The following is a 27,459-nucleotide window of genomic DNA, read 5'->3' on the forward strand; positions in this document are numbered from 1 at the left end:
CTTTGTATAAATATATCAGGGGTCAGTACAGAGATCTATCCCATCATGTATTTATCCCCAGGACTGTGACTGTGACGAGGGGACATCCTCTGCGTCTGGAGGAAAGAAGGTTTGTACACAAACATAGAAGAGGATTCTTTACGGTAAGAGCAGTGAGACTATGGAACTCTCTGCCTGAGGAGGTGGTGATGGTGAGTACAATAAAGGAATTCAAGAGGGGCCTGGATGTATTTCTGGAGTGTTATAATATTACAGGTTATAGCTTCTAAATATGGATCGTTGATCCAGGGAGTTACCGTATTTTTTGCCCCATAAGACGCACTTCCCCCCCAAAAAAGTGGGGTGAAAGTGCCCCTGCGTATGGGGCACTTACTCTGGCCCCCGCCGCTCAGTATGTACTGTATTATACGTAGTGTTAATCATCATATCTAAACTGTGCTCCCCCTGCTCCCCATGTGTACCGTACTTGCTGGTACACATGTCACGCTCCTGTAGTAAGCACTAGCAGCCCGCAGGCCGGGCGGCTGTAACTCACGGAGGTCACGTGCCTGCTCCGCCTACTTTATGAATGAAGCAGGCGGAGCTGACACGTGACCTCCTTGAGTTACGGCCGCCTCCAGCCCGGCCTGCCTGCTAGCTGCTAGTGCTTACTACAGGAGCATGACGTGTACCGGTAAGGGATCTGTGGATGGGATAATGATGGGGAGGGGGTGTCTGTGGATGGCATTATAATGGGGGGATCTGTGGATGGGACTGTTATGGGGGGATCTGTGGATGACACATATAGCAGTGTCATCCACAGATCCACTACCCCATAACAGTACCATCCACAGATCCCCCCCATCATAATGCCATCCACAGATCCCCCCACCATCATAATGCCATCCACAGATTTCACCCACCATCATAATGCCATCCACAGACCCCCCCATCATAATGCCACCCACAGCTCCCCCCCATAACAGTGCCATCCACAGATCCCCCACATAACAGTGCCATCCACACTATTTTCCTCCTCAAAAACCTAGGTGCGTCTTATGGGCTGGTGCGTCTTATAGGGCAAAAAACACGGTATTTTGATTGCCTGATTAGAGTCGGGAAGGAATTTTTTATTCCCCTTAAGTGGGGAAAATTGACTTCTACCTCGCAGTGTTTTTTTTTGCCTTCCTCTGGATCAACTTGCATGATAACAGGCCGAACTGGATGGACAGATGTCTTTTTTCGGCCTTATAAACTATGTAACTATGTTACTATGATACTGTTAGATGAGAATTTTCTGTAATTTAAAAATATTGAGTTGCAAATGTAAGGTTTGGTGAATTATATTAATATGCATTTTATTATTCATCTTACATTTTCTGTTTAGAACTGTATGATAACATTTGAAAGGCAATTGACACCTTTGGAACATTTTGTTTACTGAAATGCATGTACTTCAGAATTCTTTTTTTTTTTTTTATTATGTTTATAAAAAAAAAAAAATCAACCATTTGGCCCCTGCAGTATCACAGTACAGAGAAATCTGCAAAAATGCAGTTAAATTAAAAAGGGTCAGCTTTATGAGCATTCAGGAGAGTGAACTGTGAATGGTATTCTGCAGCTTGCTAGGTACTATGATACATTTTAGCTAAAAATCCATTCATTTATGTAAAAAAAAAAATGCCCCCAAAGGTGAGCAAGGTCTTCAGACTATATTTCATGGATACACTGTAGTGATGTAATAACTATATGAGTTACATAATATTGGTACTGTAGACAGGACAACAATTATAGACAACTCATTGGAATAGGAAAGAGCTTATTTAAGCATTGGTGTAACTACCAGGGTAGAGGGCATAACTGCTGCTATGAGGCCCAGTAACCCATCTCCATATATACTGTATACAGTATGGATCATTTCTGTGCTGTGACATCACTGATTCATTTCTGTACATCACCAAGCGTATTATCATGCTATTGTGAAATCACTATGAGTTTTATTGATGTGACGTGACATCATTGTGCACATTATTCCTGTGCCGTAACTACACTGTGCATATTATCTATCACACTATTGTTACATCACTGTGTACGTTATCGACTTTCATTAAGAAAACCAACATAATCATAAGCTTCTCATAATCATGCTACTGAATGTGGTCATGGTGGTGTGGAGGCCCTATTCCAAGTTTTGCTGTGGGGCCCATGGGTCCTTCATACGCCCCTGTATTTAAGAATATATTACACAAAGGTTTTCAATCAAATAGAATTAGATACTATGGACCATAGATAAAACAACATACAAGGAACCAGCTGAAGAAATCTTGAGAATCTAAGCTCTAGTCATGTGCACAGCATGCATAGTTTAACACGGTTTCCAATACTTTATAATCAGCGTTTGTGGAAACTTGACTTTGCTCAGCCATCTGTAATTAACCCCAGAGCATTAATTATTCTTTTTAGGTAAGGATCTATTTACAGATAAATAGTGGCATTTTGTGTACCGATTTGTGTACCGATTGTGCAGACAGCTAATCAAAAGGGAATTCAGTTTTGCTTCCATAGAAAGTGTCGCTCCTGAGGGACTCATTATAAATCACCTGCTAATGCCTGTTCACCTGCCTGAAAAGGTCAACAAGAGAACCAGAATCTGCCCAAGTTGGATTCCTCCCTGCAGTCAATGTTGAACACTGGAGAGATACTAGATAGTGCCTCCATCGTATCTTGAACATGCAGCACCAGACAGCTCAGCTGCTACTTTGGCCTGCCCATTGAGAACTTCAACTGATAATACAGCATCTGCTGACTGCTCAGTGGCATCCCAGTCATTGACCATGAATCCAGCTCCACTCCCAGCACCACTAACACTGACACAGAACAAAGATACTACATGCAGCACCAAGCCTTGCGAGACCAGGGAGGCGAACACTATCAGGCAAGCAAGCCCTCATTGTCATCACAGGCTCTCAGAAAAGTTCTGTCCTCCATGCCTGGTCCTTTCACTCTTCCCATGTGAGATTAACCTTGACCTACAGTAGTGCCACTTCCTTCTTGTTCTGATTATCTAAAATCAGTGGTGGCAAAACAGGACTTTCAATCCCTTATCTCAGAAATTTGAGATGACTGCAAAGCATAAAATGCCAGTTAGAGAGCTCTAATATTTGTGGCCGTGAACAAACATGCATACTTTTGTCCCTTGGCAATCACTTTGGTGATTGATTGCTGATGGAATGACTGACGAGGAGTAGGAGAAGGAGCAGGAGCATCAGGACCAGCAGATGATGGGAAGGACAGACAGCTCCCTTCGGCTGAGGTGGTGGAACCTTGACTGCCTGAAATCGGTTGCTGCGGCAGGCTGGACCACCACATCGGAGCCATGGTTCTCCCAGGCCACTTTATGGTGACGCTACATATATTGACGCATACAAGTTGAACATTGGCACCCTGGCCACATTCTGCCCACAGATTCTACATATGGCCATGTTCAATTCCTCCGGCGGCTTAACAAAAAACTGTAACACCGCCGAGTAGGTGATTTTACCCCCAACACTCCGCACTGACTTACTGCTGCCGACGCTGCTTCCGTGAACCCCTGCACCACTACTTTCCGGGCAGGTAGGCTCCTACAAAGTGGATGGTCTACCCCGGGCACCTTTGGCTCCCGACCTCCCACTGCAGCCACCATGCTGACTCCCGGCCACGCTAGCAACTTGCTGGCTCCACCGCTGCCTCACTGGCAAGCTGCCACCCTCTTCTCCTGATAATGATGAATCGCCTAATTCACCCGGCTCCCAAGTGCGATCAGCTACATCATCGAGTACTGTCTGCACGTCACTGATCTCCTCCTCAACGGTCTCTGACCGCTCGCAACACCAGCTCCCACGCCAGTCTCCTCATCACTACTTGCCCAGATCTTGGCTGGGCAGTAGCTGCTGACTGTCCTCTAGTAGTTCGTCCTCTCTGAATAGTGGAGTTGAGCCCACGGCATATAATTGTCTGGCTGAGGGAACAGAAAAGGACAGAGGCAGGTTGAGGACAGGTGAGGGCACAAGGCCTGCTCCTGGGCCATGCAAACTAAGGGTTGTGTCTGACAAACCAACCGACTCTTGGCTGGGGGTGTCTGATGTCACTTGGGATGAAGTGGATGACCAAGTCAACCATTCAAGAACGGCCGGGTTGCTTGTCAAGACTTGACCGCTAGATGACACTGGGAGCTCAGGCCAAAGAAAGCTTTAGAACATATAACTGCACCGCTTAACGGCAAATAGTCCCTTACCTTTTTCCACTTATACACGCAACAAAAGTCTTTAGAACATATAACTACACCGCAGAATGGCAAATAATATATATTTTTTTGCCACTAATATATGACAAAAAGGGCTTTAGAACATATAACTGCACTGCATAACTGCACTTATTATTCATGGGCACCGCTCCGTTCACCTGCTGTGCCCCTGTCTCCTGCTCCATATGCTAATGACTACTATCGGAGCAATGGGGAGGAGACATCAGCTTCTCTCCTGGGCGTTGCTTCTCCCTATGATGTTCTGCCCTGTGATTGGACAGCGCTACAGCTAGGGAGAAGGAGACAACCAGGAGAGAAAGTGATGTCTAACGGTAACGGGGGCACAGCGGGCGAAGGGAGCAGTGCCCAGGAATAATAGTAAGTGCAGGGAGATCCCTGGGCGCCGCTCTGTGTAGCCTGCTAACTTAAAGTCCGGACCCACAAAAAGTCCTCCTATCATTGGTGGCGCAGTGTGCCCGCCCCTCTCACTTTATTTTGCAGCGGCGGCACAGGGGGAGGGAAAGACTGCTTCCATCTCCCCTGTGCTGCTGAGGGAACATAAGCGCACTGACAGCAGCGAGCTCATGTTCTGAGATACTAGACTGTGCAGCAGCTCAGCCCAGTATCGAAAAAATGGAAATCCGGAAATCCCGGTATCGTATCGATACCAGGACAAAAGTATTGATTGGGTATCGAAATTTCGATACCTGCAACAATCCTAATACACGCCAAAAAGGACTTTAGAACATATACTGTAACTGCACTGCTGAACGGCAAATATATTTTTCTTTTGGCACTAATACATGACAAAAAGGGCTTTAGAACATATAACTGCACCACAGAACGGCAAATAATATATATTTTTTTGCCACTAATACACACCAAAAAGGGCTTTAGAACATATAACTGCACCTCTGACCGACAAATAGACCCTTATTTTTTCCACTTATACACACACCACAAAAGGCTTTAGAACATATAACTGCACCGCTGAATGGCAAATCATTTTTTTGCCACTAATACACGCCAAAAAGGACTATACTGTAACTGCACAGCTGAATGGCAAATAGGCCCTTGATTTTTTCCACTACTACACATCAAAAGGAGCTTTACAACATATAACTGGATCGCTGAACGGCAAATATATTTTTCTTTTGCCACTAATACATGACAAAAAGGGCTTTAGAACATATAACTGCAATTAATATATATATTTTTTTGCCACTAATACACGCCAAAAAGCGCTTTAGAACATAACTGCATCGCTGAAGGGCCAATAATATATATTTTTTTGCCACTAATACACAACAAAAAGGGCTGTAATTTTCTCACACAACAGCTAATAAGCCCTTTTTTCCCACTAACACAAGTCAAAAATTGCTTTAGAACATATAACTCCACCGCACAGGGGCAAATAAGACATAGAAATATTTCCTTGTAACAAACCCTGTTAATGGCTGTATCAAACAGCACTTGCACCCCAATAACAAGAACGGTTTGCTGGAATTACAGAGCTGTATAATGGCAATTTGGATCCGCAGTCAGTACAGCAAGGTGTAAGGCTGGGTTCACACGGGCGTCACGTTTTGGCCCAGGATGCGTCCCAGGTGCATTGCAGCAAACCCACACGAGTAGGTACGCAATTTTAGTCAGTTTTGACTGCGATTGCATTCCGTTGTTCAGTTTTTTCCACGCGAGTGCAAAGCATTTTGCACGCACGTGAGAAAAAACTGAATGTGGTACCCAGACCCGAACTTCTTCAATGAAGTTCGGGTTTGGGTTAGTTGCAGTGTAGATTTTATTATTTTCCCTTATAACATGGTTATAAGGGAAAATAATAGCATTCTTTAATACAGAATGCTTAGTAGAAGTTCAATTGAGGGTTAAAAAATAAAAATTAAATTTACTCACCTCCTCCAATTCATTGCGTAGCTGCCGGTCGCCTGTTCTTTCCTCAGTACCTGTCAAAGAACCTGTGGTGCCGTCACTGAGCTCATCACATGGTCCAGTCACATGATCCATCTCCACGGTGATGGATCATGTGATTGGACCATGTGATATGACGTCACCACAGGTCCTTTAGCCGGCAGCTCATGATTAAAGAAGTAAGAAGAGATTGGCAACTACACGATCAAGAGGAGGAGGTGAGTAAATTTTTTATTTTATTTTAACCCTCAATTGAACTTCTACTAAGCATTCTGTATTAAAGAATGCTATTATTTTCCCTTATAACCATGTTATAAGGGAAAATAATACAGTGAATAGACTTTCATCTTAGCAACCATGCTTGAAAATCGCACCGCATCCGCACTTGCTTGCGGATGCTTACGATTTTCACGCAGCCCCATTCACTTCTATGGGGCCTGCGTTGCGTGGAAAAACGCACAATATGGAGCATGCTGCGATTTTCACGCAATGCACAAGTAATGCATGAAAATCATCGCTCATGTGCACAGCCCCATAGAAATGAATGGGTCAGGATTTAGTGCGGGTGCAATGCGTTCACCTCCCGCTTGGCACCCGCATGGAAATCTTGCCCGTGTGAACCCAGCCTAATAGGATTGTTCCTATTACCCAGGCTGTAAACTCCACTACTAAACCCTGTTCTGCTTCAAAACTGTGGAATGATTTCTCCCTATCCTTTCCCTGAACTTCTATACAGAAAAATAAAAGTTTTAAAGTCTTTTCTACCACTGTCCCTAGCGCCTGCTGACGTCTCTCCCTGCACTATGTACACTGGTAAATGGCAGAATCCAATATGGCTGAGGCTATTTATAGGGCTGTGACATCACAGGGTTGGCTGGCTGCTGATTGGCAGCATACATGGCATTGTTGGTGATCCCTCATTCCCAGAATTCTTTGCTCCATGTCCTAACACATGCAGCAGCTATTTTAGGAAAAAATATTATTCGTTTCCACGAAGCGTGAGAAAATTGATTTTTTTCCTGAAATTAGGATCGAATTCCACCTTATCAACTTCGATTTGTTCATCTCTACTGATAACAATACTGATGGTATCTCATCAGGAATCAGTTCATAATCCATAGCCAGAATACTGACAGATTTCAAAATGCTTGAATCAAATCTTGGGCTGAATTCAGGGAACCCCCTATAAAACTGGACCATACTAACAGGTTACGAAAGCCAAAAGGAACTAGCTTGCAGCTCCACAGCATTATTTTCTGATCTACTGACTTTGCTCTAAAAGAAAATAGTATGGCTCAATGGGAATGTTTTTCAACTTTTCCCTGACCTGCTTTGCATTACGCTACAGCTGTACTGGTTGAATATGACATCTCATACCATTGGAGTTTCCTTTTCAGCCATAATATCAAAAGGATGGCCAAACTGGTCTGATGATCATCAGAACACTCTATTAAGTTGGAATTATTTCAATTTTACCTATGGCGACTTCCTTTGTATTTGTATCTTTTACTTCTATGATGCCTTATTCATCGGTCGAATAAATATTTAATTGATTTATAATGGTACATGTCAAGGTTGCCACTGTACCTTTTGCCCTTTGTACCAAGCCCTTATCTGCAGCAATATGTCAGCCTTCTAAAATAAAAGGTATGGAGATTCATGAATTGAAAATAGCATTGTATACTGTACAGATGATGCACTTCTTTCAGTTAGTCAACTCTTGCTCTCTCCCAAATCTCCACAAATTAATACAAACATCTGGCAGACTATTGCATTATAAACGTAACCTAAATGACATGTTACCCATTGAATTAGCATTAACCTTGGTAAACCTTGAGTGTTGACTATCTTGGGATTAATCTCAGCAGTTTACAATGTATTCGGACCCTTTCACTTTTTTCACACTTTGTTATGTTGTGGCCTTGAGCTAAAATAAAAAAAATTTTAGTTTTTCCCCATCAATCTACACTCTATACCCCATAATCAGAAAGTGAAAACAGAATGTTCAAAATCTTAGCTAATTTATTGAAAAGGAAATTCTAAAATCGTGCATTGAAATAGCAAGTATTCAGATGCTTTACTCAGGATTTAATTGAAGCACCTTTGGCAGTAATTACAGCCTCCAGTCTTCTTGGGTATGAAACCACAAGGTTTTCACACCTGGATTTCTGAATTTTCAGCCATTCTTCTATGCAGACGCTCTCTGTCAGGTTGGATGGGGAGCGTTGGTCTACAGCCATTTTAGAAACATAGAAACATAAATTGTGACGGCAGATAAGAACCATTTGGCCCATCTAGTCTGCCCAATATACTGAATACTATGAATAGTCCCTTGTCCCTATCTTATATGAAGGATGGCCTTATGCCTATCCCATGCATGCTTAAACTCTTTCACTGTATTTGCAGCTACCACTTCTGCAGGAAGGCTATTCCATGCATCCACTACTCTCTCAGTAAAGTAATACTTCCTGATATTACTTTTAAACCTTTGCCCCTCTAATTTAAACTTACGTCCTCTTGTAGCAGTTTTTCGTCTTTTAAATATTCTCTCCTCTTTTACCCTGTTGATTCCCTTTATGGATTTAAAAGTTTCTATCATATCCCCTCTGTCTCATCTTTCTTCAAAGCTTTACATGTTAAGGTCCTTTAATCTTTTCAGGTTTCTCCAGAGGTGTTCTATTGGTTTCAAGTCAAAGCTCTGGCTGGTCCACTCAAGGACATTCACAGAGTTGTTGGAAGGTGAACCTGCAGCCCAGTCTGAGGTCCAGAGCACGCCAAACATGACGCTTTTAGTTGAGACCGAATTTTTTTTATCTTTGTTTCATGAGACCATAGAATCTTGTTTATAACAGTCTGAGAGTCCTTTACAGTATATGCTTTTTTGCAAACTCCAGGTGGGCATTTATGTGCCCATTTACTGAGGAGGGACCCCTAGAGCTAAATTTAAGGTGTCACAGCAAATTACTAAATGTTAGTTTTTCCTTATTAATAAATTAAGTTTTCACTTTTTCATTTCTGGGTATTGATTCAGATTGATTGGGGGAGGGAGTTATTTTTTTATTTTAACACAAGGCCACAACATAACAAAATGTGAAAAAGTAAAAGGGTCTGAAATGGCGATCCTCCCACAGTTTCTTAATCTATTTGAAACAGTTCCCAACCCCAGTTGCAAATTCTGCATACAATACATACTACTTTCCAAAACATCATATTGAAGAATAGGAAACATTGTAAAATGTAGTCAGTAAATCTGCACCAATGAGTTTAGTGGTTCCATACAATTTCCACATTGATTTGCACTATGATTTAAGTAACAACTAAAACTTACTATCTCCATCCATGTCATCATCACAGACATCTCCCTTCCCATCCCGGTCAGTGTCTTTCTGATCATCATTCTTGATGTTGCGGCAGTTATCACAGGCATCACCAAAGTTGTCTTGATCAACATTTCTTTGATCCGTATTAGGAAAGTAGACACAATTATCCTGCAATGGAAATCTTGTTTACTCATCAGTATATACAAATACATAGCTGTTACTGAGATTGAAATTCATACTTTCATGTTACTTAATAGCAGAAATATTATACTCAGTTCTAGAGAGATTTATTATTCAGTCCTGTCCCTAATCCATAAAGGCTGGGTATAGCGATGGAAAACATTATTTATAGAGAATCTGTCTGCATCATCAACTCATGCTCCCTGGTAGGGTTGATCATGATTAAAACAATGCCTTTGTTATGTTTGTAGATAAAAACATTACTGAGATATATGCATTTTTTGTAATATGAATATGACCTTGCTCAAGCACCAAGGGGCCAGACTGAGCCCTTACAGCATCACTCTTGTAACACCTCTCTGCTCTGAGCACCCCCGCCCCCCTTGCTTTATTGTCTAGCCCAGTCAATCAAGGGTGAGGGAGGAGTGCCTAGTTCAGAGGGCTGTCACATGAGCAGTGCTCCAAGGTGCCCAGTCAGCCGCTTGGTGCTCAAACCAGCTCATCTGCATAAAACAATTCATTCTCAGCAACGGTTTTACCTACTGACATAACAAAGGTATTGTTTTAAACAGCATGACCAACCCTACCAGGGAGCATGCGTGGTTTAATAGAGTTGATCAAGCTGACAAAATTCTGAGATATGCTGGCTTCCATGCCTAAACTGCAACAAACATCTTTGAGAGGGGAGACCAGTTTGCCATACCTGCTATAACATAATTACCAGTAGTATTGATGCTGCTTTTAGGTACACAATATACTGTATAATATGAAGCATACATAAAGTAAAATATTCTGTCATTCAGAAAGGTGTACTAAGGCAGCAGGGTCACTCTACACACAGAACTGTACCAACACCAATACAACATCTTATACAAGTAGAATTAGCTTTTTTTTGACACCCTGTTGCTCTCTATGTGGACCTTCTATGGGCAGCGAGAGTGGGCTTGGCATCAGCTGCAGTCCATGCAGATTGCAGACTATATTCCCTTGGCTGCTGAAGGGCAAGACCCCCCATCTTGTGCATTTCATATTGTGCTCTCACATCTGTTCCCCATTACAGTCTCCTATAACGCCTAGTACTGGAACTATGCATGCTCGCCATCAAGCTGAAGCTACAGGTCGTAACTGTGAGACTACTGAAAAGATTCATATAATATGTACTGAGGATTTTCATTTTGTACCTCATACTTTTAATAGCAGTCTAGTTTTGCATTCTGAATAACCCTACTAACCTGTACATTTGGAATACCATCACCATCAGCATCATCATCACAAGCATCCCCAATACCATCTCTATCAGCATCTTCCTGACCAGAATTAGGCACTGTCACACAGTTGTCCTGAAAAAAAGGGGGAAAAAGTTCAGTTCATTTAAAATGTTATTATATTCCCCTCATGGTTACTTAGATAACCTGATTCTGTGACAAATACCTGACCACTTGCTGATACATACATGCTTGAAGGAGGCAGTATGCCATTCTTGTCCCCATTTTGTTCCATCATCCAATACCCCCTCCCCTTGTTTTGTACTTCTTTTTTATCTTTCTGCTTGTCTAACTTTTATGTGTTATTAAAGTAGGTTGTTCCATGCCTAGAGGCAATTTGGAATTAATAGAGAGATATACTGATACATTGCTCCAATTGTTCATGTTGATACCATTTCTTTTTGGGGTATTCTGGTATTGTTTATACCGATATTATGTGACATTTTAAAAAAAAAACTTTGTGCCACTAATTGCAATTTTATCTTTAACCCAGCTGATTTTCAGTTTTTTAGTTTTTGTTTTTTACTCCCTGCCCTCCTAAAGTCATGAATTTTTAATTTTTTTCATTCACATAGCCTTATGAGGGTTTGTTTTTTGCAGGACAAGATGCACTTTCTAATGGCACCATTTACGTTTGCTTACAATGTGGTGGGAAGTGGGGAAAAAATTCTAAATGGGGTAGAATTATTTAAAAAAAACACCATTCCTCCACAGTTTTTTTTTTTTTTTTTTTACATCATTTCCTATGTGGTAAAACCGACCTGTTAATTTTATTCTCTGGGTCAGTACAATTACAACAATGCTACTTGTATAGTTTTTCATGTATTTTAATACAGAAAAAATTTAAAACGGAATAAATATTTTTTACTTGCATTGCCATAGTCTGATCCCCATAACTTGGGGGCTATATGGAGCTGTGTGAGGACGCATTTTTTGCGGGGGGGGGGGGGGGGGGGGCAATCTGTACTTTTCATTGATATCATTCTGGGTTGTGTATGAATTTTGATACATTTTTATGAGGTGAAGCGACCAAAAAAAGTGAATCGGTCATTTTGCCTTTTTTTCCGTTTTGACGGTTGCTATGAGATTAATTTTTTAAATAATTTATGTAATTTTATTTTAATTTTGGGGAAATTGGGTGATTTTAATTTTTCCATTTATTTTAAAAAAATGTTTTTTTAAACTTTTTTTACATAGTCTTAGGGAACTTTTAAACTTTTTTTTTTCATAGTCTTAGGGAACTATAGCAAACAATCATTACAAAGTTTATGTACTCCTGATTACTGCCGCACACTACAGCATCGATCTCATACATTAGTCCCAGGTGCTACACAGCAGCTATGGCACCTTCTCCGCTCGCATATGAATGCTATTTTTAAATGCCCGAATGCTGGAGCAATTTTATGTAGGATGGTCAGGAAGGGGGTAACAAAAATAAATACATCTATTTATATATCAATAGTATAAAGTATAATAAAGTGACTAGACATAGATTGTATTATTTCATCATATTCTCTACATACTACATAATTAAAGGGAATCTGTCACCAACGACCTCACAATCAAAAGCTCTGTTCCAGAGTTAGGCTGGGTTCACACGGGCGTATCCGGATCACATGGTCCATTACCACGGTGATGGACCATGTGATTGGAGCATGTGAACTGACGTCACCACAGGTCCTTTAGCCGTCAGCTCATCATTAAAGAAGTAAGAAGAGACCGGCAACTATGAGATCAAGAGGAGAAGGTGAGTTAATTATTTTAATTTTTTTAACCCTCAATTGACCACCTACTAAGCATTCTGTATTCAGAATGCTATTATTTTCCCTTATAACCATGTTATAAGGGAAAATAATACAGTGAATAGACTGTCACCTAGCAACCATGCGCGAAAATCGCAGCGCATCCACACTTGCTTGCGATTTTCACTCAGCCCTATTCACTTCTATGGGGCCTGCGTTGCGTGATAAACACACAACATATAGAGCATGCTGCAATTTTCACGCAATGCATAAGTGATGCGTGAAAATCACAGCTCATGTGCACAGCCCCATAGAAATGAATGGGTCCAGATTCAGTGCGGGTGCAATGCGTTCACCTCCCGCATTGCACCCGCGCGGATCTCTCGCCCGTGTGAACTCAGCCTTATACTTTTTTTATATGCAAATTAGACCTTTGGTGCAAAGTGGGGCATCACCATTGCTCTTGTTGCACCCAAGCTCGACTCATTTGTGGCCAGCCCCTCACTTGCTGCTTTGCCACTGCCTGGCCCTGTCAAAACAGCCAGGGGGAGGCTGGCCACATAATGAAGCTTGGGTGCAACAATATTTTTCTTTACAGTTTATGGTATTATTTATTATTAATTTACCTTTTTGCATCTCAGATCAGAACATCGCAGTTTTTCATCTGGAAATCCATCAATGTCTGTATCTTTTGCGCAGATTAGTCCATTACCAGCCCATCCCACTTTGCACTGTAGAAAATTGTTCATACATATATATTAACACAAAAACAAATAGCTTAAGAAAATAGTTAAATCAGCCAACATGTTTTATGGGATGCAATTTTCTGCCTCTTAATTTTAGGTAAATAGAGCTGTAACATTGTGATGGTGTAACAGAACAGCTGCTGTAATGCAATGGCTTGTAACCTTAAAGGGGTTGTTGTCCTATGACTGATGTGCTAATAAAGCTTAAAGTGGCATTTTACCTTTGTTGTCTTTGGGATCTTACATACTGATAGGGTATAGTGCTCAGATGTACAGGTCCTAAGGCAACAGTAAGATGCCTAAAAGTGGTCATAAGTTTTTGTGTAGTGTCCTGAAACAAAGGCACTTTGGAGCCTGGACGTTGGTGGACATTTGCCTTTATTGCTACTATGCAAAGACATCAGACATCAACTACCTATCTACCTAGTGCACTTTGAAGGGTTAACTTGGACTGTGACGTATGCCGTTCAGGGCCGTCTTTAATATTGATTGGACCCTGGGCAAAAATTTACTTGGGCCCCCTGGATCCCGCCTTCCCACACCCTAGCATGCAATCACGCCCTCCACCACAACACACACACAAAAAATCCACACATCTGGTAGACTCCAGTGAATGACTGTAAATACTTCCAGTTCTGAAGACTCCAGCGGCTCAGGATCAGTGCTCTGGGCTGGAAGTGGGCACCGCCTCTGCAGGAAGGAGACCAGGGCTCGGCTCACCATAGTGTTACAGTGCACCCCAGCACCCCACAGTATGCAGTATAGCACCCTATAGTATACAGCACCACACAGTATGCAGCTTAGCACCCCACACTATACAGTACCCCACAGTATATAGTAGAGCAGTATAGCACCCCACAGTATACAGCACCTCACGGTATACAACACCTCACTGTATACAGCACCCCAAACTATACACTAGGGGTGCACCAAAATGAAAATTCTGGTCCGAAACCGAAACCGAAAATTCAGGATACCCCTTGACCGAAACCGAAACCGAAACTGCCTTTTTGCCCAAATACTTTTAAAAGACCCCCCACCCCATAACAGTGCCACCCACAGACCCCCACCCACCCCATAACAGTGCCATCCACAGACCCCCACCCACCCCATAACAGTGCCATCCACAGACCCCCCCACCTCATAACAGTGCCATCCACAGACCCCCACCCACCTCATAACAGTGCCATCCACAGACCCCCACCCACCCCATAACAGTGCCATCCACAGACCCCCACCCACCCCATAACAGTGCCATCCACAGACCCCCCCCCCCCCCATTGTACAATTAATAGAAAATAGCGGGGAGGGACTGGGAGGAGGAGCTGGGGGCCGGTGCGTTCACTGTTCTCTGGCCCCCAGCTCCAGTAGTCCGGCCCCCAGCTCCTCCTCCCAGTCCCTCCCCGCTATTTCCGGCCGATATGTAAAATATCGGCAGAAACATTTTCGGCCGCCGAAATTTCGGTGCACCCCTACTATACACGATACAGCCCCCCACACTATACAGTACAGCAGTATAGCACTCCCCCCCACTATACAGGCCCCCCCCCCCACACTATACAGCCCACCACACAGTATACAGCCCACCACACAGTATACAGGCCCCCACACAGTATACAGGCCACCCCCCCCCCCCACAGTATACAGCTCACCACACAATATACAGCCCATTACACAATATATAGCCCACCACACAATATACAGCCCATTACACAATATATAGCCCACCACACAATATACAGCCCACCACACAGTATACAGCCCACCACACAGTATACAGCACCCCACTATACAGTAGTTTACAGTATATTAACATAACAGCCCCTGTCACCTTTTTCTGATGTAATCTTTACACAAAAAAGCTCCACAGTTAACTTCTGCAACACTCAGTAGGACCTGTGAAGACCTCATAGCCATGTGACCAGTAATTGCTAGGTTACTGGTAACATGGTAATGATGTCATTAAGGTCCTAGAGCAAAACTCATTAAGGTCCTAGAATTAAGATCATTAACACAGTACGATCATGATGCCTGTGTAGCAGACAGCCTGACACCCAGGGCAGTAGCTAGCAGGGCTCAAGAGGCAGCTGCCTTGGGCCCCCCAGGAGCAACTGGGCCCAGGGCAGCTGCCCCTTTTGCCCCTTGGTAAAGACGGCCCTGATGCCGTTGTATACATGCATACAACGTATGTAATAAATCCTGTTAATTTGCGCTGTTATCATATACAGCCAATTAAGGCCTCCTGCACACAACCGTATTTTTTTTCCGATTCGTTTTTGCAGATTTCGTTTGCGGTCCGTATGCAGAATCATTCATTTCAATGGTTCCGCAAAAAAATAAAACGGAATGTACTCGTATGCATTCTGTTTCCGTATTTCCGCTCCGTTGAAAGATAGAACTTGTCCTATTATTGCCTGCAAATAACGATCCGTGGCTCCATTCAAGTCAATGGGTCCCGCAAAAAATGCATCCATATGTCTTCCGTATCTGTTCCGTTTTTGCGGAACCATCTATTGAAAATTTTATGCCCAGCCCAATTTTTTTAACATACACGTACTTACTGTTTAAACATTATTGTATGCTTCCGTTTCCGTTTGCGATCCGCAAAAAATGGATCACAAATGAAAACCGAATGGAAAAACCGAACGGAAGTATAAACACTACTGAAACAAAAAACTGAAAAAACTTATCCGTGAAAAACGGACCGCAAAATACAGAAAAAGCCATACAGTCGTGTGCAGGAGGCCTAATACTGAGAGACTTTGGGACTTTCTACCTATGCTTTGTCCCCATTCATTGTCAATGGGGATAAAACTGATCAGGATGCATCAGTTGCGTTTTGCGACCGGACACAAAATTGCAGCAAACTGCAGTTTTCTATCCGGTCTATGAAATGGAAAAAAAACAGATCAGGCATGAAAATCAATGTAAGTTAATGGTGCCAAATCCATTTATTTTTTTTCGTTACTGAAAAAAACTGATCCATCACCCTTTGACCTACAATGCCGGTTTGTTCCATTGCATTTTAATACAACCGCATATGAAATGGAATGAATTCATAGTTGTGTTAAATTAAACTGATCCATTTTATTCAGGTTCTGAGATCCTCTGCCGGATCTTAAAACCTGAATAAAAAAAAATGCAGATTTGAAAGTTACCTAAATCTATAATAGAATATGTAGAGCTAAGCTTTGGAGGGGAAACAGTGACCTTTTGACTGTCTAGCTTAGGCTACTTTCACACTTGCGGCAGTGTGATCCGGCGGGCAGTTCTGTCGTAGGAACTGCCCGCCGGATCCGTCGATTTTGATGTGACTGAAAGCATTTGTGAGACGGATGCGGATCATTCTCACAAATGCATTGCAAGAACGGATCCGTCTCTCTGCTTGTCATGAGGACAGACGGATCCGTCTTGTATTTTTTTTCACATGCGCAGACCTGTGCTCAGGCACCCTCCCACAGGGGAAGCACCTAAAATAGACAAGAACATGCAACCATTGCCTGGGACAGACTTAGCAGACAGAAGAAAGCATGGGACCAGAGCAGACACAGGCAGGAGGTGGGCACTGACAGCTACCTGGAAAGCATTGCAGGAGAGGTGACTATTTTGGCGCTTGTGGCCACTGAGAGCAGGGAGAAGCCAACGGCCATGGACAGTCAGCACTACATTCGATCTTCAGCAGATTATTGTTGGGTTCAGTCAAATGCGGAGGGTCATGCACAGGTTCTATTAATTAGAATGCCTGGGCAGCCGCATTGGCAGTAGTGCTGCTTGTATAATTTACTCCTGACATCAAGTCATACTTTATTCATTGTACAAAGAAGAGCAAATACATAATACTTTTTCAGCTATGAGGGTATGACACCTTGGCGGGGTCTTGGTCTTTGCAATGCGGCCACACTGTGGTCGAGTACTGTGCACCTGCAGTGGTCTGCATTGTTCATGGCCAATCAACACCTGCAATACCTCACAACCATTAACAATGCAGACCGACTAAACAGTGTGGTCCTAATTACTTAATTGGAGCCCACTGTGGCTTGTACGACCATGTGGTTCTCATTCACAGCACGGCAGTGATGCAAGTGCGTCATCATGATCATGCCATGTGGCCGCAATCCAGAGCTGTGGTGCAGAACGGAGTCTCCACACCACAAAAAAATAGAACATTTTCTATTTTTTGTGGTGTGGACAGATCACGGACTCATTCAAGTTGAATGGGTCTCGATCCGACCCGGCTGCCACACGGATGTTGCCTGTGCATTGGGGACCGCCAATTGCTGTCCCCAGTGCACGGAATGGCCGCACTACGGCTGTGTGCATGAGGTCTAAGAGTGTTAGTGAATGTACTCACATGAATGGGGTTGTGCTATAGTTAATATGCTGAAGGGAGCATCCCCTTAAATCAGAATGTTATGATGTGTTACACCGTTGTAAAATGGGGATGCCCCTTTTATACTTATGAGGCAATAATATAGTAATATCCAGAAATTGCAAGTGTATTTTGTGCACTGAAAGTTATGGAAGTAAAAGTAATATTTCTACCTAATACAGCCGTAATAAATAACATAAATGTAAATGGTTCTCATTAAGACAAAAGAAGATTCTTACCACACATGCTATGGATCCATCCCTTTCCATAACGCAATCTGCATTTTCATGGCATTTGCTAATCTCACCATTTGGACACCTCCTTTCAGATTTACAAGCAAAGATTTTGCTCTCACCTCCTGACCCAGACTTACAGGCAGAACATTTATACGAACCCTATCAAACACATAAAAAGGAAATGTACTGTACATATATTGTTCAAACATAAAAAAGTTCCAGAACACAGAAGGGGTGGCACTGCTTTGTTTCCCTTTCTTAAAAAAAAACTGGATCTCCAAGACTGGGTCCTCTCTATCACTCGTGGCGGTGCTGCTCCTCTAAGTCTTTCAAAGGTTGCTGCAGGGACCTCCCATATTAAATTATCTGGTAGCATCTTGCTGCTGGGTGAGTAGGTAATATTTGAATGTATCCGTACGGTGGGCCCCCAAAATAAATTTTACTAGTGGGCCCTAAGCACCCCAGTCTGACACTGATTTTTGAATACCCTCTGTCTTCTTATTTGGTAACATATTGTCTGCCTTGTTTCGACACAGTTCCGTACAAACACCTTTTTGTGTTTTTTTCGTCTCTGTGGGTGTATTTGTTTTGCACTTAGCAGAACAGTGACCGTCGACCAGTTGCAGACTTGCTGCTTAGGGCTTGCACAAAAGTAGCCAAATTAATGTAAAAAAATATATACAAACCGGATTCCAAAAAAGTTGGGACACTAAACAAATTGTGAATAAAAAGTGAATGCAATGATGTGGAGATGGCAAATGTCAATATTTTATTTGTAATAGAACGTAGATGACAGATCAAACGTTTAATCCGAGTAAATGTATCATTTTAAAGGAAAAATACGTTGATTCAAATTTTCGCAGTGTCAACAAATCCCAAAAAAGTTGGGACAAGTAGCAATAAGAGGCTGGAAAAAGTAAATTAGAGCATAACGAAGAGCTGGAAGACCAATTAACACTAATTAGGTCAATTGGCAACATGATTGGGTATAAAAAGAGCTTCTCAGAGTGGCAGTGTCTCTCAGAAGCCAAGATGGGTAGAGGATCACCAATTCCCACAATGTTGCGCAGAAAGATAGTGGAGCAATATCAGAAAGGTGTTAACCAGCGAAAAATTGCAAAGACTTTGCATCTATCATCATCAACTGTGCATAACATCATCCGAAGATTCTGAGAATCTGGAACAATCTCTGTGCGTAAGGGTCAAGGCCGTAAAACCATACTGGATGCCCGTGATCTCCGGGCCCTTAAACGACACTGCACCACAAACAGGAATGCTACTGTAAAGGAAATCACAGAATGGGCTCAGGAATACTTCCAGAAACCATTGTCAGTGAGCACAATCCACCGTGCCATCCGCCGTTGCCAGCTGAAACTCTACAGTGCAAAGAAGAAGCCATTTCTAAGCAAGATCCACAAGCTCAGGTGTTTTCACTGGGCCAGGGATCATTTAAAATGGAGTGTGGCAAAATGGAAGACTGTTCTGTGGTCAGACGAGTCACGATTCAAAGTTCTTTTTGGAAATCTGGGACGCCATGTCATCCGGACCAAAGAGGACAAGGACAACCCAAGTTGTTATCAACGCTCAGTTCAGAAGCCTGCATCTCTGATGGTATGGGGTTGCATGAGTGCGTGTGGCATGGGCAGCTTGCATGTCTGGAAAGGCACCATTAATGCAGAAAAATATATTCAGGTTCTAGAACAACATATGCTCCCATCCAGATGTCATCTCTTTCAGGGAAGACCCTGCATTTTTCAACAAGATAATGCCAAACCACATTCTGCATCAATCACAACATTATGGCTGCGTAGGAGAAGGATCCGGGTACTGAAATGGCCAGTCTGCAGTCCAGATCTTTCACCTATAGAGAACATTTGGCGCATCATAAAGAGGAAGGTGCAACAAAGAAGGCCCAAGACGATGGAACAGTTAGAGGCCTGTATTAGACAAGAATGGGAGAGCATTCCTATTTCTAAACTTGAGAAACTGGTCTCCTCAGTCCCCAGACGTCTGTTGAGTGTTGTAAGAAGAAGGGGAGATGCCACACAGTGGTGAAAATGGCCTTGTCCCAACTTTTTGGGGATTTGTTGACACCATGAAATTCTGATTCAACATATTTTTCCCTTAAAATGGTACATTTTCTCAGTTTAAACTTTTGTTCCGTGATTTATGTTCTATTCTGAATAAAATATTAGAAGTTGGCACCTCCACATCATTGCATTCAGTTTTTATTCACGATTTGTATAGTGTCCCAACTTTTTGGGAATCCGGTTTGTATATTTTTGCCTGGAGATCTATTTAGATAAATAATTGGAGTCATTATTTTCTGATTTTTATTCTTGGACATATTGGAACGGATGTATAATTCTGTCTGAAATGTATAATGTGTAAAGTTAGACAGGCAGTATACAGATGCATCATATTTATCACAGTAGCACCAAGTGGATGTTATATTTTATACATTTGCTGCATGGCTACACATTTTTGTCCAACTTTATCCTATTAATTGAATTTTTGACAGAATTTTGATGGCCACCGCTCTCCCCTCGTAGTACTACATCCCTTTCCAGTGCTTGACAGGCGGGGAAAAAACTGTCCTTGTTGCCTATAGTTACCACCAATATAATTTAATTTTTCCAAAGCACTTTAAGAAATGGAAGCCGAGCTCTGATTGGTTGCTATGGGCAACGAGGCCAGAATTTAGTTAGACAATTTTGATATACAGGTATATGTTTATGAGAACCTTTACTTCTTACTTCTTAGAGGTCAGTGGAGCAATGGCACATTTGCTCATCTACTTTCAGAACTCCCATAATAATGAATGGAGTGCACACCGCACATGCACAGTGGACTCTCCTTCGGGGGTCCATTATGGAGATAGGTGTGGGACCCAGAGAAGGGACCTGCATCTATCTGATATCATAGCAATATGCCATAAATGTCCGAGAAGATAAAACTACTGTCCACATCTCTTGAATCATGTTGGAAAAATGTGTTGGTAATGTAGTGCATGTTCTTTGTGAATATTGGGGCAGAAATATTAAGACTGGTGTTACAAATGTCAGTCAGTGTAAAAAAAAAAATTCAAAATTTGAAAGGATTAGATTTTGTAAAATGGGATTAGTTAACCCGTTTACCTTGGTATTGGTGCAGACAGTATTAGCAGGACATGGCTTGTTTTCACATTCGTCCAAATCCTGACAAATCTGGGCATAAGAAAAAAATGTAGGATCACCAATAATGATTAAAAAGCTGACAAAGATAACACAGTTACCCCATCTTCCTTCCTTGTAAGTGCACAGCCAAAGGGTCAGTTTTGGAAGCCAGTGAATTAAAAAAAGGAGAATTCTGTCCTTTAACCCCTTAAGGACACATGACGTACCGGTACGGCATGTTTCCCGAGTCCTTAAGGACACATGACGTACCGGTACGTCATGGCTTTAAATAGCGATGCCGGCGCCGCGGGGGTTAATCGGAACGGGATGCCGGCTGAAATCATTCAGCCGGCATCCTGTAACAATGCAGGGGGGGGTCATTTGCCCCCCCCCCCCGCATCGACGATCGCAGAAAACCGCAGGTCAATTCAGACCTGCGGTTTGCTGCGCTTTTTGCAGTTTCTGATCCCCGCGGTCCCTGACCGCGGGGATCAGAAACTTTAGAGTGCCTAAAATCAATATAGTACACCCCCCCCCTGCACCCCTGCATGATTTGATGGCGGCGGGTGGTGCAGGGGGGGTGTCGCAGGCGGTGGGGGCGTTGCGGGAGGCGGGCGGTGCGGCAGGCGGGATCGCGATCCCCCGCCCGCCTCCTATTGCGTAATCGTTGGTGTACAGTGGGTATACCAGGGTGCCAGCACATTGCTGGCACCCTGGTATAAACGGCTGACATCGTTGATGCGATGTCAGCCGTTTAACCCTTTCCATACAGCGGTCCGTACGGACCGCTGTATGGAAAAGGTTAACAGTAAGAGGGAGCTCCCTCCCTCTCCGATCGGGGGGCTGCTGTGCCTTTGCAGCCCCCCGATGGAGAGGGAGAGAGCCCCCAGAGAGCCCCCCGAAGCCCCGTCCTCACCCTTCCCCGTCTGCGAAGTTCTGACCATAACTCAGCAGACGGGGAAGGTTCCCATGGCAACAGGACGCCTGCTCAGGCGTCCTGCTGTCCATGGTGCTGAACAGATCTGTGCTGAAAGCATAGATCTGTTCAGTGTAAGTAAAATACAGTGCAGTACCCTATATAGTTTCTGTACTGTATTTTACAGACATCAGACCCACTGGATCTTCAAGAACCAAGTGGGTCTGGGTCAAAAAATAAAAAGAATAAGTGAAAAAAGTTAAGATAAAAAAAAAAAACATTTATCACTGAATAAAAATTAAAAAAATAAAATAAACTACACATATTAGGTATCGCCGCGTCCGTAACGACCTGATCTATAAAACGGTCATGTTACTTTCCCCGCACAGTGAACGCCATAAAAATAAAAAAATAAAAACTATGAGAAAATTGAAATTTTGCCCACCTTACTTCCCAAAAAAGGTAATAAAAGTGATCAAAAAAGTCGCATGTACGCCAAAATAGTACCAATCAAACCGTCATCTCATCCTGCAAAAAATGAGACCCTACTCAAGATAATCGCCCAAAAACTGAAAAAACTATGGCTCTTAGACTATGGAAACACTAAAACATCATTTTTTTTGTTTCAAAAATAAAATCATTGTGTAAAACCTACATAAATAAAAATAAAGTATACATATTAGGTATTGCCGCGTCCGTATCGACCGGCTCTATATAAATATCACATGACCTAACCCCTCAGGTGACCACCGTAAAAAAAAAAAAACGGTGTAAAAAAAGCTATTTTTTGCCATCTTACGTCACAAAAAGTGTAATAGCAAGCGATCAAAAAGTCATATGCACCCCAAAATAGTGCCAATCAAACTGTCATCTCATCCCGCAAAAAATTAGACCCTACTCAAGATAATCGCCCAAAAAATGAAAAAACTATGGCTCTCAGACTATGGAGACACTAAACAATTTTTTGGTTTTAAAAATGAAGTTATTGTATAAAACTTACATAAATAAAAAAAAATTGTATACATATTAGGTATCGCTGCGTCCGTGACAACCTGCTCTATAAAATTACCACATGATCTAACCTGTCAGATGAATGTTGTAAATAACAAAAAAAAAAACGTGCCAAAAAAGCTATTTCTTGTTACCTTGCCGCACAAAAAGTGTAATATAGAGCAACCAAAAATCATATCTACCCTGAACTAGTACCAACAATAGTGCCACCCTATTCCGTACTTTCTAAAATGGGGTCACTTTTTTGGAGTTTCTACTCTAGGGGTGCATCAGGGGCGCTTCAAATGGGACATGGTGTCAAAAAACCAGTCCAGCAAAATCTGCCTTCCAAAAACCGTATGGCATTCCTTTCCTTCTGCGCCCTGCCGTGTGCCCGTACAGTGGTTTACGACCACATATGGGGTGTTTCTGTAAACTACAGAATCAGGGCCATAAATAATGAGTTTTGTTTGGCTGTTAACCCTTGCTTTGTAACTGGAAAAAAAATATTAAAATGGAAAATCTGCCAAAAAAGTGAAATTTTGAAATTGTATCTCTATTTTCCATTAAATCTTGTGCAACACCTAAAGGGTTAACAAAGTTTGTAAAATCAGTTTTGAATACCTTGAGAGGTGTAGTTTCTTAGATGGGGTCACTTTTATGGAGTTTCTACTCTAGGGGTGCATCAGGGGGGCTTCAAATGGGACATGGTGTCAAAAAAACTGTCCAGCAAAATCTGGCTTCCAAAAACCATACGGCGCACCTTTCACTCTACGCCCCGCTGTGTGGCCGTACAGTAGTTTACGGCCACATATGGGGTGTTTCTGTAAACGGCAGAGTCAGGGCAATAAAGATACAGTCTTGTTTGGCTGTTAACCCTTGCTTTGTTAGTGGAAAAAATGGGTTAAAATGGAAAATTAGGCAAAAAAATGAAATTCTCAAATTTCATCCCCATTCGCCAATAACTCTTGTGCAACACCTAAAGGGTTAACGAAGTTTGTAAAATCAGTTTTGAATACCTTGAGGGGTGTAGTTTCTTAGATGGGGTCACTTTTATGGAGTTTCTACTCTAGGGGTGCATCAGGGGGCTTCAAATGGGACATGGTGTCAAAAAAACTGTCCAGCAAAATCTGGCTTCCAAAAACCATACGGCACACCTTTCACTCTACGCCCCGCTGTGTGGCCGTACAGTAGTTTACGGCCACATATGGGGTGTTTCTGTAAACGGCAGAGTCAGGGCAATAAAGATACAGTCTTGTTTGGCTGTTAACCCTTGCTTTGTTAGTGGAAAAAATGGGTTAAAATGGAAAATTAGGCAAAAAAATGAAATTCTCAAATTTCATCCCCATTTGCCAATAACTCTTGTGCAACACCTAAAGGGTTAACGGAGTTTGTAAAATCAGTTTTGAATACCTTGAGGGGTGTAGTTTATAGAATGGGGTCATTTTTGGGCGGTTTCTATTATGTAAGCCTCGCAAAGTGACTTCAGAGCTGTAGTGGTCCCTAAAAATTGGATTTTTGTAAATTTCTGAAAAATTTCAAGATTTGCTTCTAAACTTCTAAGCCTTGTAACATCCCCAAAAAATAAAATATCATTCCCAAAATAATTCAAACATGAAGTAGACATATGGGGAATGTTAAGTCATCACAATTTTTGGGGGTATTACTATGTATTACAGAAGTAGAGAAACTGAAACTTTGAAATTTGCAAATTTTTCCAAATTTTTGGTAAATTAGGTATTTTATTATGCAAAAAAATTAATTTTTTTGACTTTATTTTACCAGTGTCATGAAGTACAATATGTGACGAAAAAACAATCTCAGAATGGCCTGTATAAGTAAAAGCGTTTTAAAGTTATCAGCACTTAAAGTGACACTGGTCAGATTTGCAAAAAATGGCCTGGTCCTTAAGGTGAAAATGAGCCTGGTCCTTAAGGGGTTAAGGGCTGTTTCACACGAGCGGATGCCGTGCGTGACATCCGCTGCGTGAATGACAGCCAAGACCCGATGCGGTCAGCAGAAGCACGAAGCATTAACATGACTGACAATGCGCCGTGCCTCTCTGTGATCTCTTTACTACGAAATCACAGTGACAACTTTATCTCACTGTGATTTCGTAGTAAAGAGATCACAAAGAGGCACGGAGCATTATCACTCATGTTACTGCTCCGTGCTTCTGCTGTCCGCATCGGGTCTTGGCTGTCATTCACGCAGCGGATGTCACGCACGGCATCCGCTCGTGTGAAACAGCCCTTATACTTTCTCTCCTTTTATGATCCACTCCTGATTTTGACATCTAAAGCTGCATCAGGAGACCTGACCGTGATGCCATACCCTAAGTCAGTGTGACACTTTCTGACATTTTCCTTCCATAGATAGTATACATCTCACTTAATTATTTTTCCGCCCTGATATTTTTTGGAACATGACAAGAGTATGCGTTTTGCAGATATTGCAAAACAACTTCAGAAGAGGTGTGATGATGTTTTCACTGCCTGGCCCTGTCAATCAAAGTGCAGAAGGAGCAGCATATGCAGATAGGTGTAATTGCAACGCCCCCGTTGCTCCTAGAGGCTCATTTGCATATATTAAAACATAATTTTTCTCAGCAATGTGGGCACATATGAAAAGGAGACCAACACAGATGCCTTCATCTGCCAAACACTCATGCAACAGGTCAGCCAGTGTCATAGGTGCAAATCTACTGATAGATGCTCTTTAATTATGTCTATAATATATGCGTATATACTGTGTGTATAGAGAGAGATTTATAGATTTATTTATTTATTTAATAGTAGGTGGATGAAATTTATAAAACAACATTAGTAGAATAAGCTTAAAAGTTCTCTAAATTCATTAAAAACAATACCATTTGTAAAAAAAAGTATAAACAATGTTTTGAAACCAGAATTTAAAAAATATCACCGTGGGTCACCACAATCCAACTTGTCTGCCTGCATGTTGTAATTTAAGCTGAAAACCCCTTTATCATTATTATTTTTATTCATAATCTGCAAAAATACATCCAATTGGTATTTCAGAAAGTCTTCTTCCAATTCTTACAAATTTCAAAGTTGATTTGAAAATTTCTCTTAGGGTAGATCTACAGTCAGTTTTAGGCTACATTCAAACGACTGTATGAATGGGTCCGCATCACTGATGCGGAACGAGTGCAGACCCATTCATTTCGATGGGGCCGCAAAAGATGCGGACAGCACACCATGTGCTGTCCGCATCCGTAGTTCTGTTCCGCGGGCATGCAAAAAAATATAGAACATGTCTTATTCTTGTCTAAAATTGCAGAACGTACACAGCCCTGTATCTGTCTTTTTCGTATCCACAAAACACTACAGTCGTGTGAATGTAGCCTTACACCTACATACTGTATATTCTCTACTGAACTGAAAATTTAAGAAACTTTAATAATGTTTCTTAATTTATAAAACATTTCTAATGAAACAAAAACTATATTCCACAGATTACCTGTTTATTTGCTCTAGCAAACTCTAAACCAATTCCTTCAACTCTCCTCCCTATATAACCAAGAGGGCATGGTTCACAGTGAAAGCCAGGGGAGGTGTTGACACAATGGACACTCGGAAAGCAAGGATTTGCTGTGCACTAAAAAGACACATTCATTTATTAATAATCTCAAAAAAGTCACTTCTCACACATCATAAACTAAATTACAGAAAAGTGTCAAATTCTTTATAACAGTAATATGTGAAGTGTGATCACAGCTCTCAGAGATTTCTATAACTTTAGTTCATAGCCATTTTTCCAACAGGTGAAATCTAATGCTCTAAGCACTATTTACAGTAAGGCCTCTTTTTATCAAAAATGTCTAAAAGATACACTGTGCAACTTTCATTTTTCCAGAGCAGTTTAAAAAATAAAAGCTGAGTTCTGATTGGTTATTGTTTTCGATTAGTGATAAGTGGCAGGGGCAATATTCGAAAATCGGCAATGTAATATGCATGTATTGCGCACGCAATACAGGCGTGGGTCACTGTTGGCATAGCAGAACATTACAATAGCTTTATATGCAGATAGAGTGCTCCAATATATTTGTGATTGTGCATATCGGCAATTAATTATGCGCATATTTTTGCACAATACGTGCAACTTCACATTTTAGCAGGTCTGACTACATATTACTGATTGGTGCACCAAGTATTGTTGTGAACTTGTACATCGCAGCACTATGTCTGTAGCATGTATGTATGGACAGCAGAACTATCAGCTTCACTATATCACTATCTAACTTACACTGACTATCTCCGACTAACTATCTGTATTATATATATATAAGTTAACTAACTAACTAACTAACTAACTATCTAATGTAAT

The 27,459-nt window shown here is 41.9% G+C and overlaps 1 protein-coding gene across 1 annotated transcript in view; it reads right to left on the bottom strand.

Moving 5' to 3' along the window:
* LOC122929708 (cartilage oligomeric matrix protein) overlaps positions 1-27,459 on the bottom strand; it is a 139,224-nt gene that overhangs the window by 75,275 nt on the left and 36,490 nt on the right. The window contains exons 5-10 of the mRNA XM_044283371.1: positions 26,593-26,730; positions 21,186-21,254; positions 18,052-18,207; positions 13,324-13,428; positions 10,923-11,030; positions 9,519-9,678 (exon numbers count right to left, since the gene is read on the bottom strand). Of these exons, the coding sequence (XP_044139306.1) occupies positions 9,519-9,678; positions 10,923-11,030; positions 13,324-13,428; positions 18,052-18,207; positions 21,186-21,254; positions 26,593-26,730 (736 nt within the window). The remainder of the gene's footprint in view (positions 1-9,518; positions 9,679-10,922; positions 11,031-13,323; positions 13,429-18,051; positions 18,208-21,185; positions 21,255-26,592; positions 26,731-27,459) is intronic.

This window comes from Bufo gargarizans, chromosome 1 (genome assembly GCF_014858855.1).
Source record: "Bufo gargarizans isolate SCDJY-AF-19 chromosome 1, ASM1485885v1, whole genome shotgun sequence".
Lineage (NCBI taxonomy): Eukaryota > Metazoa > Chordata > Amphibia > Anura > Bufonidae > Bufo > Bufo gargarizans.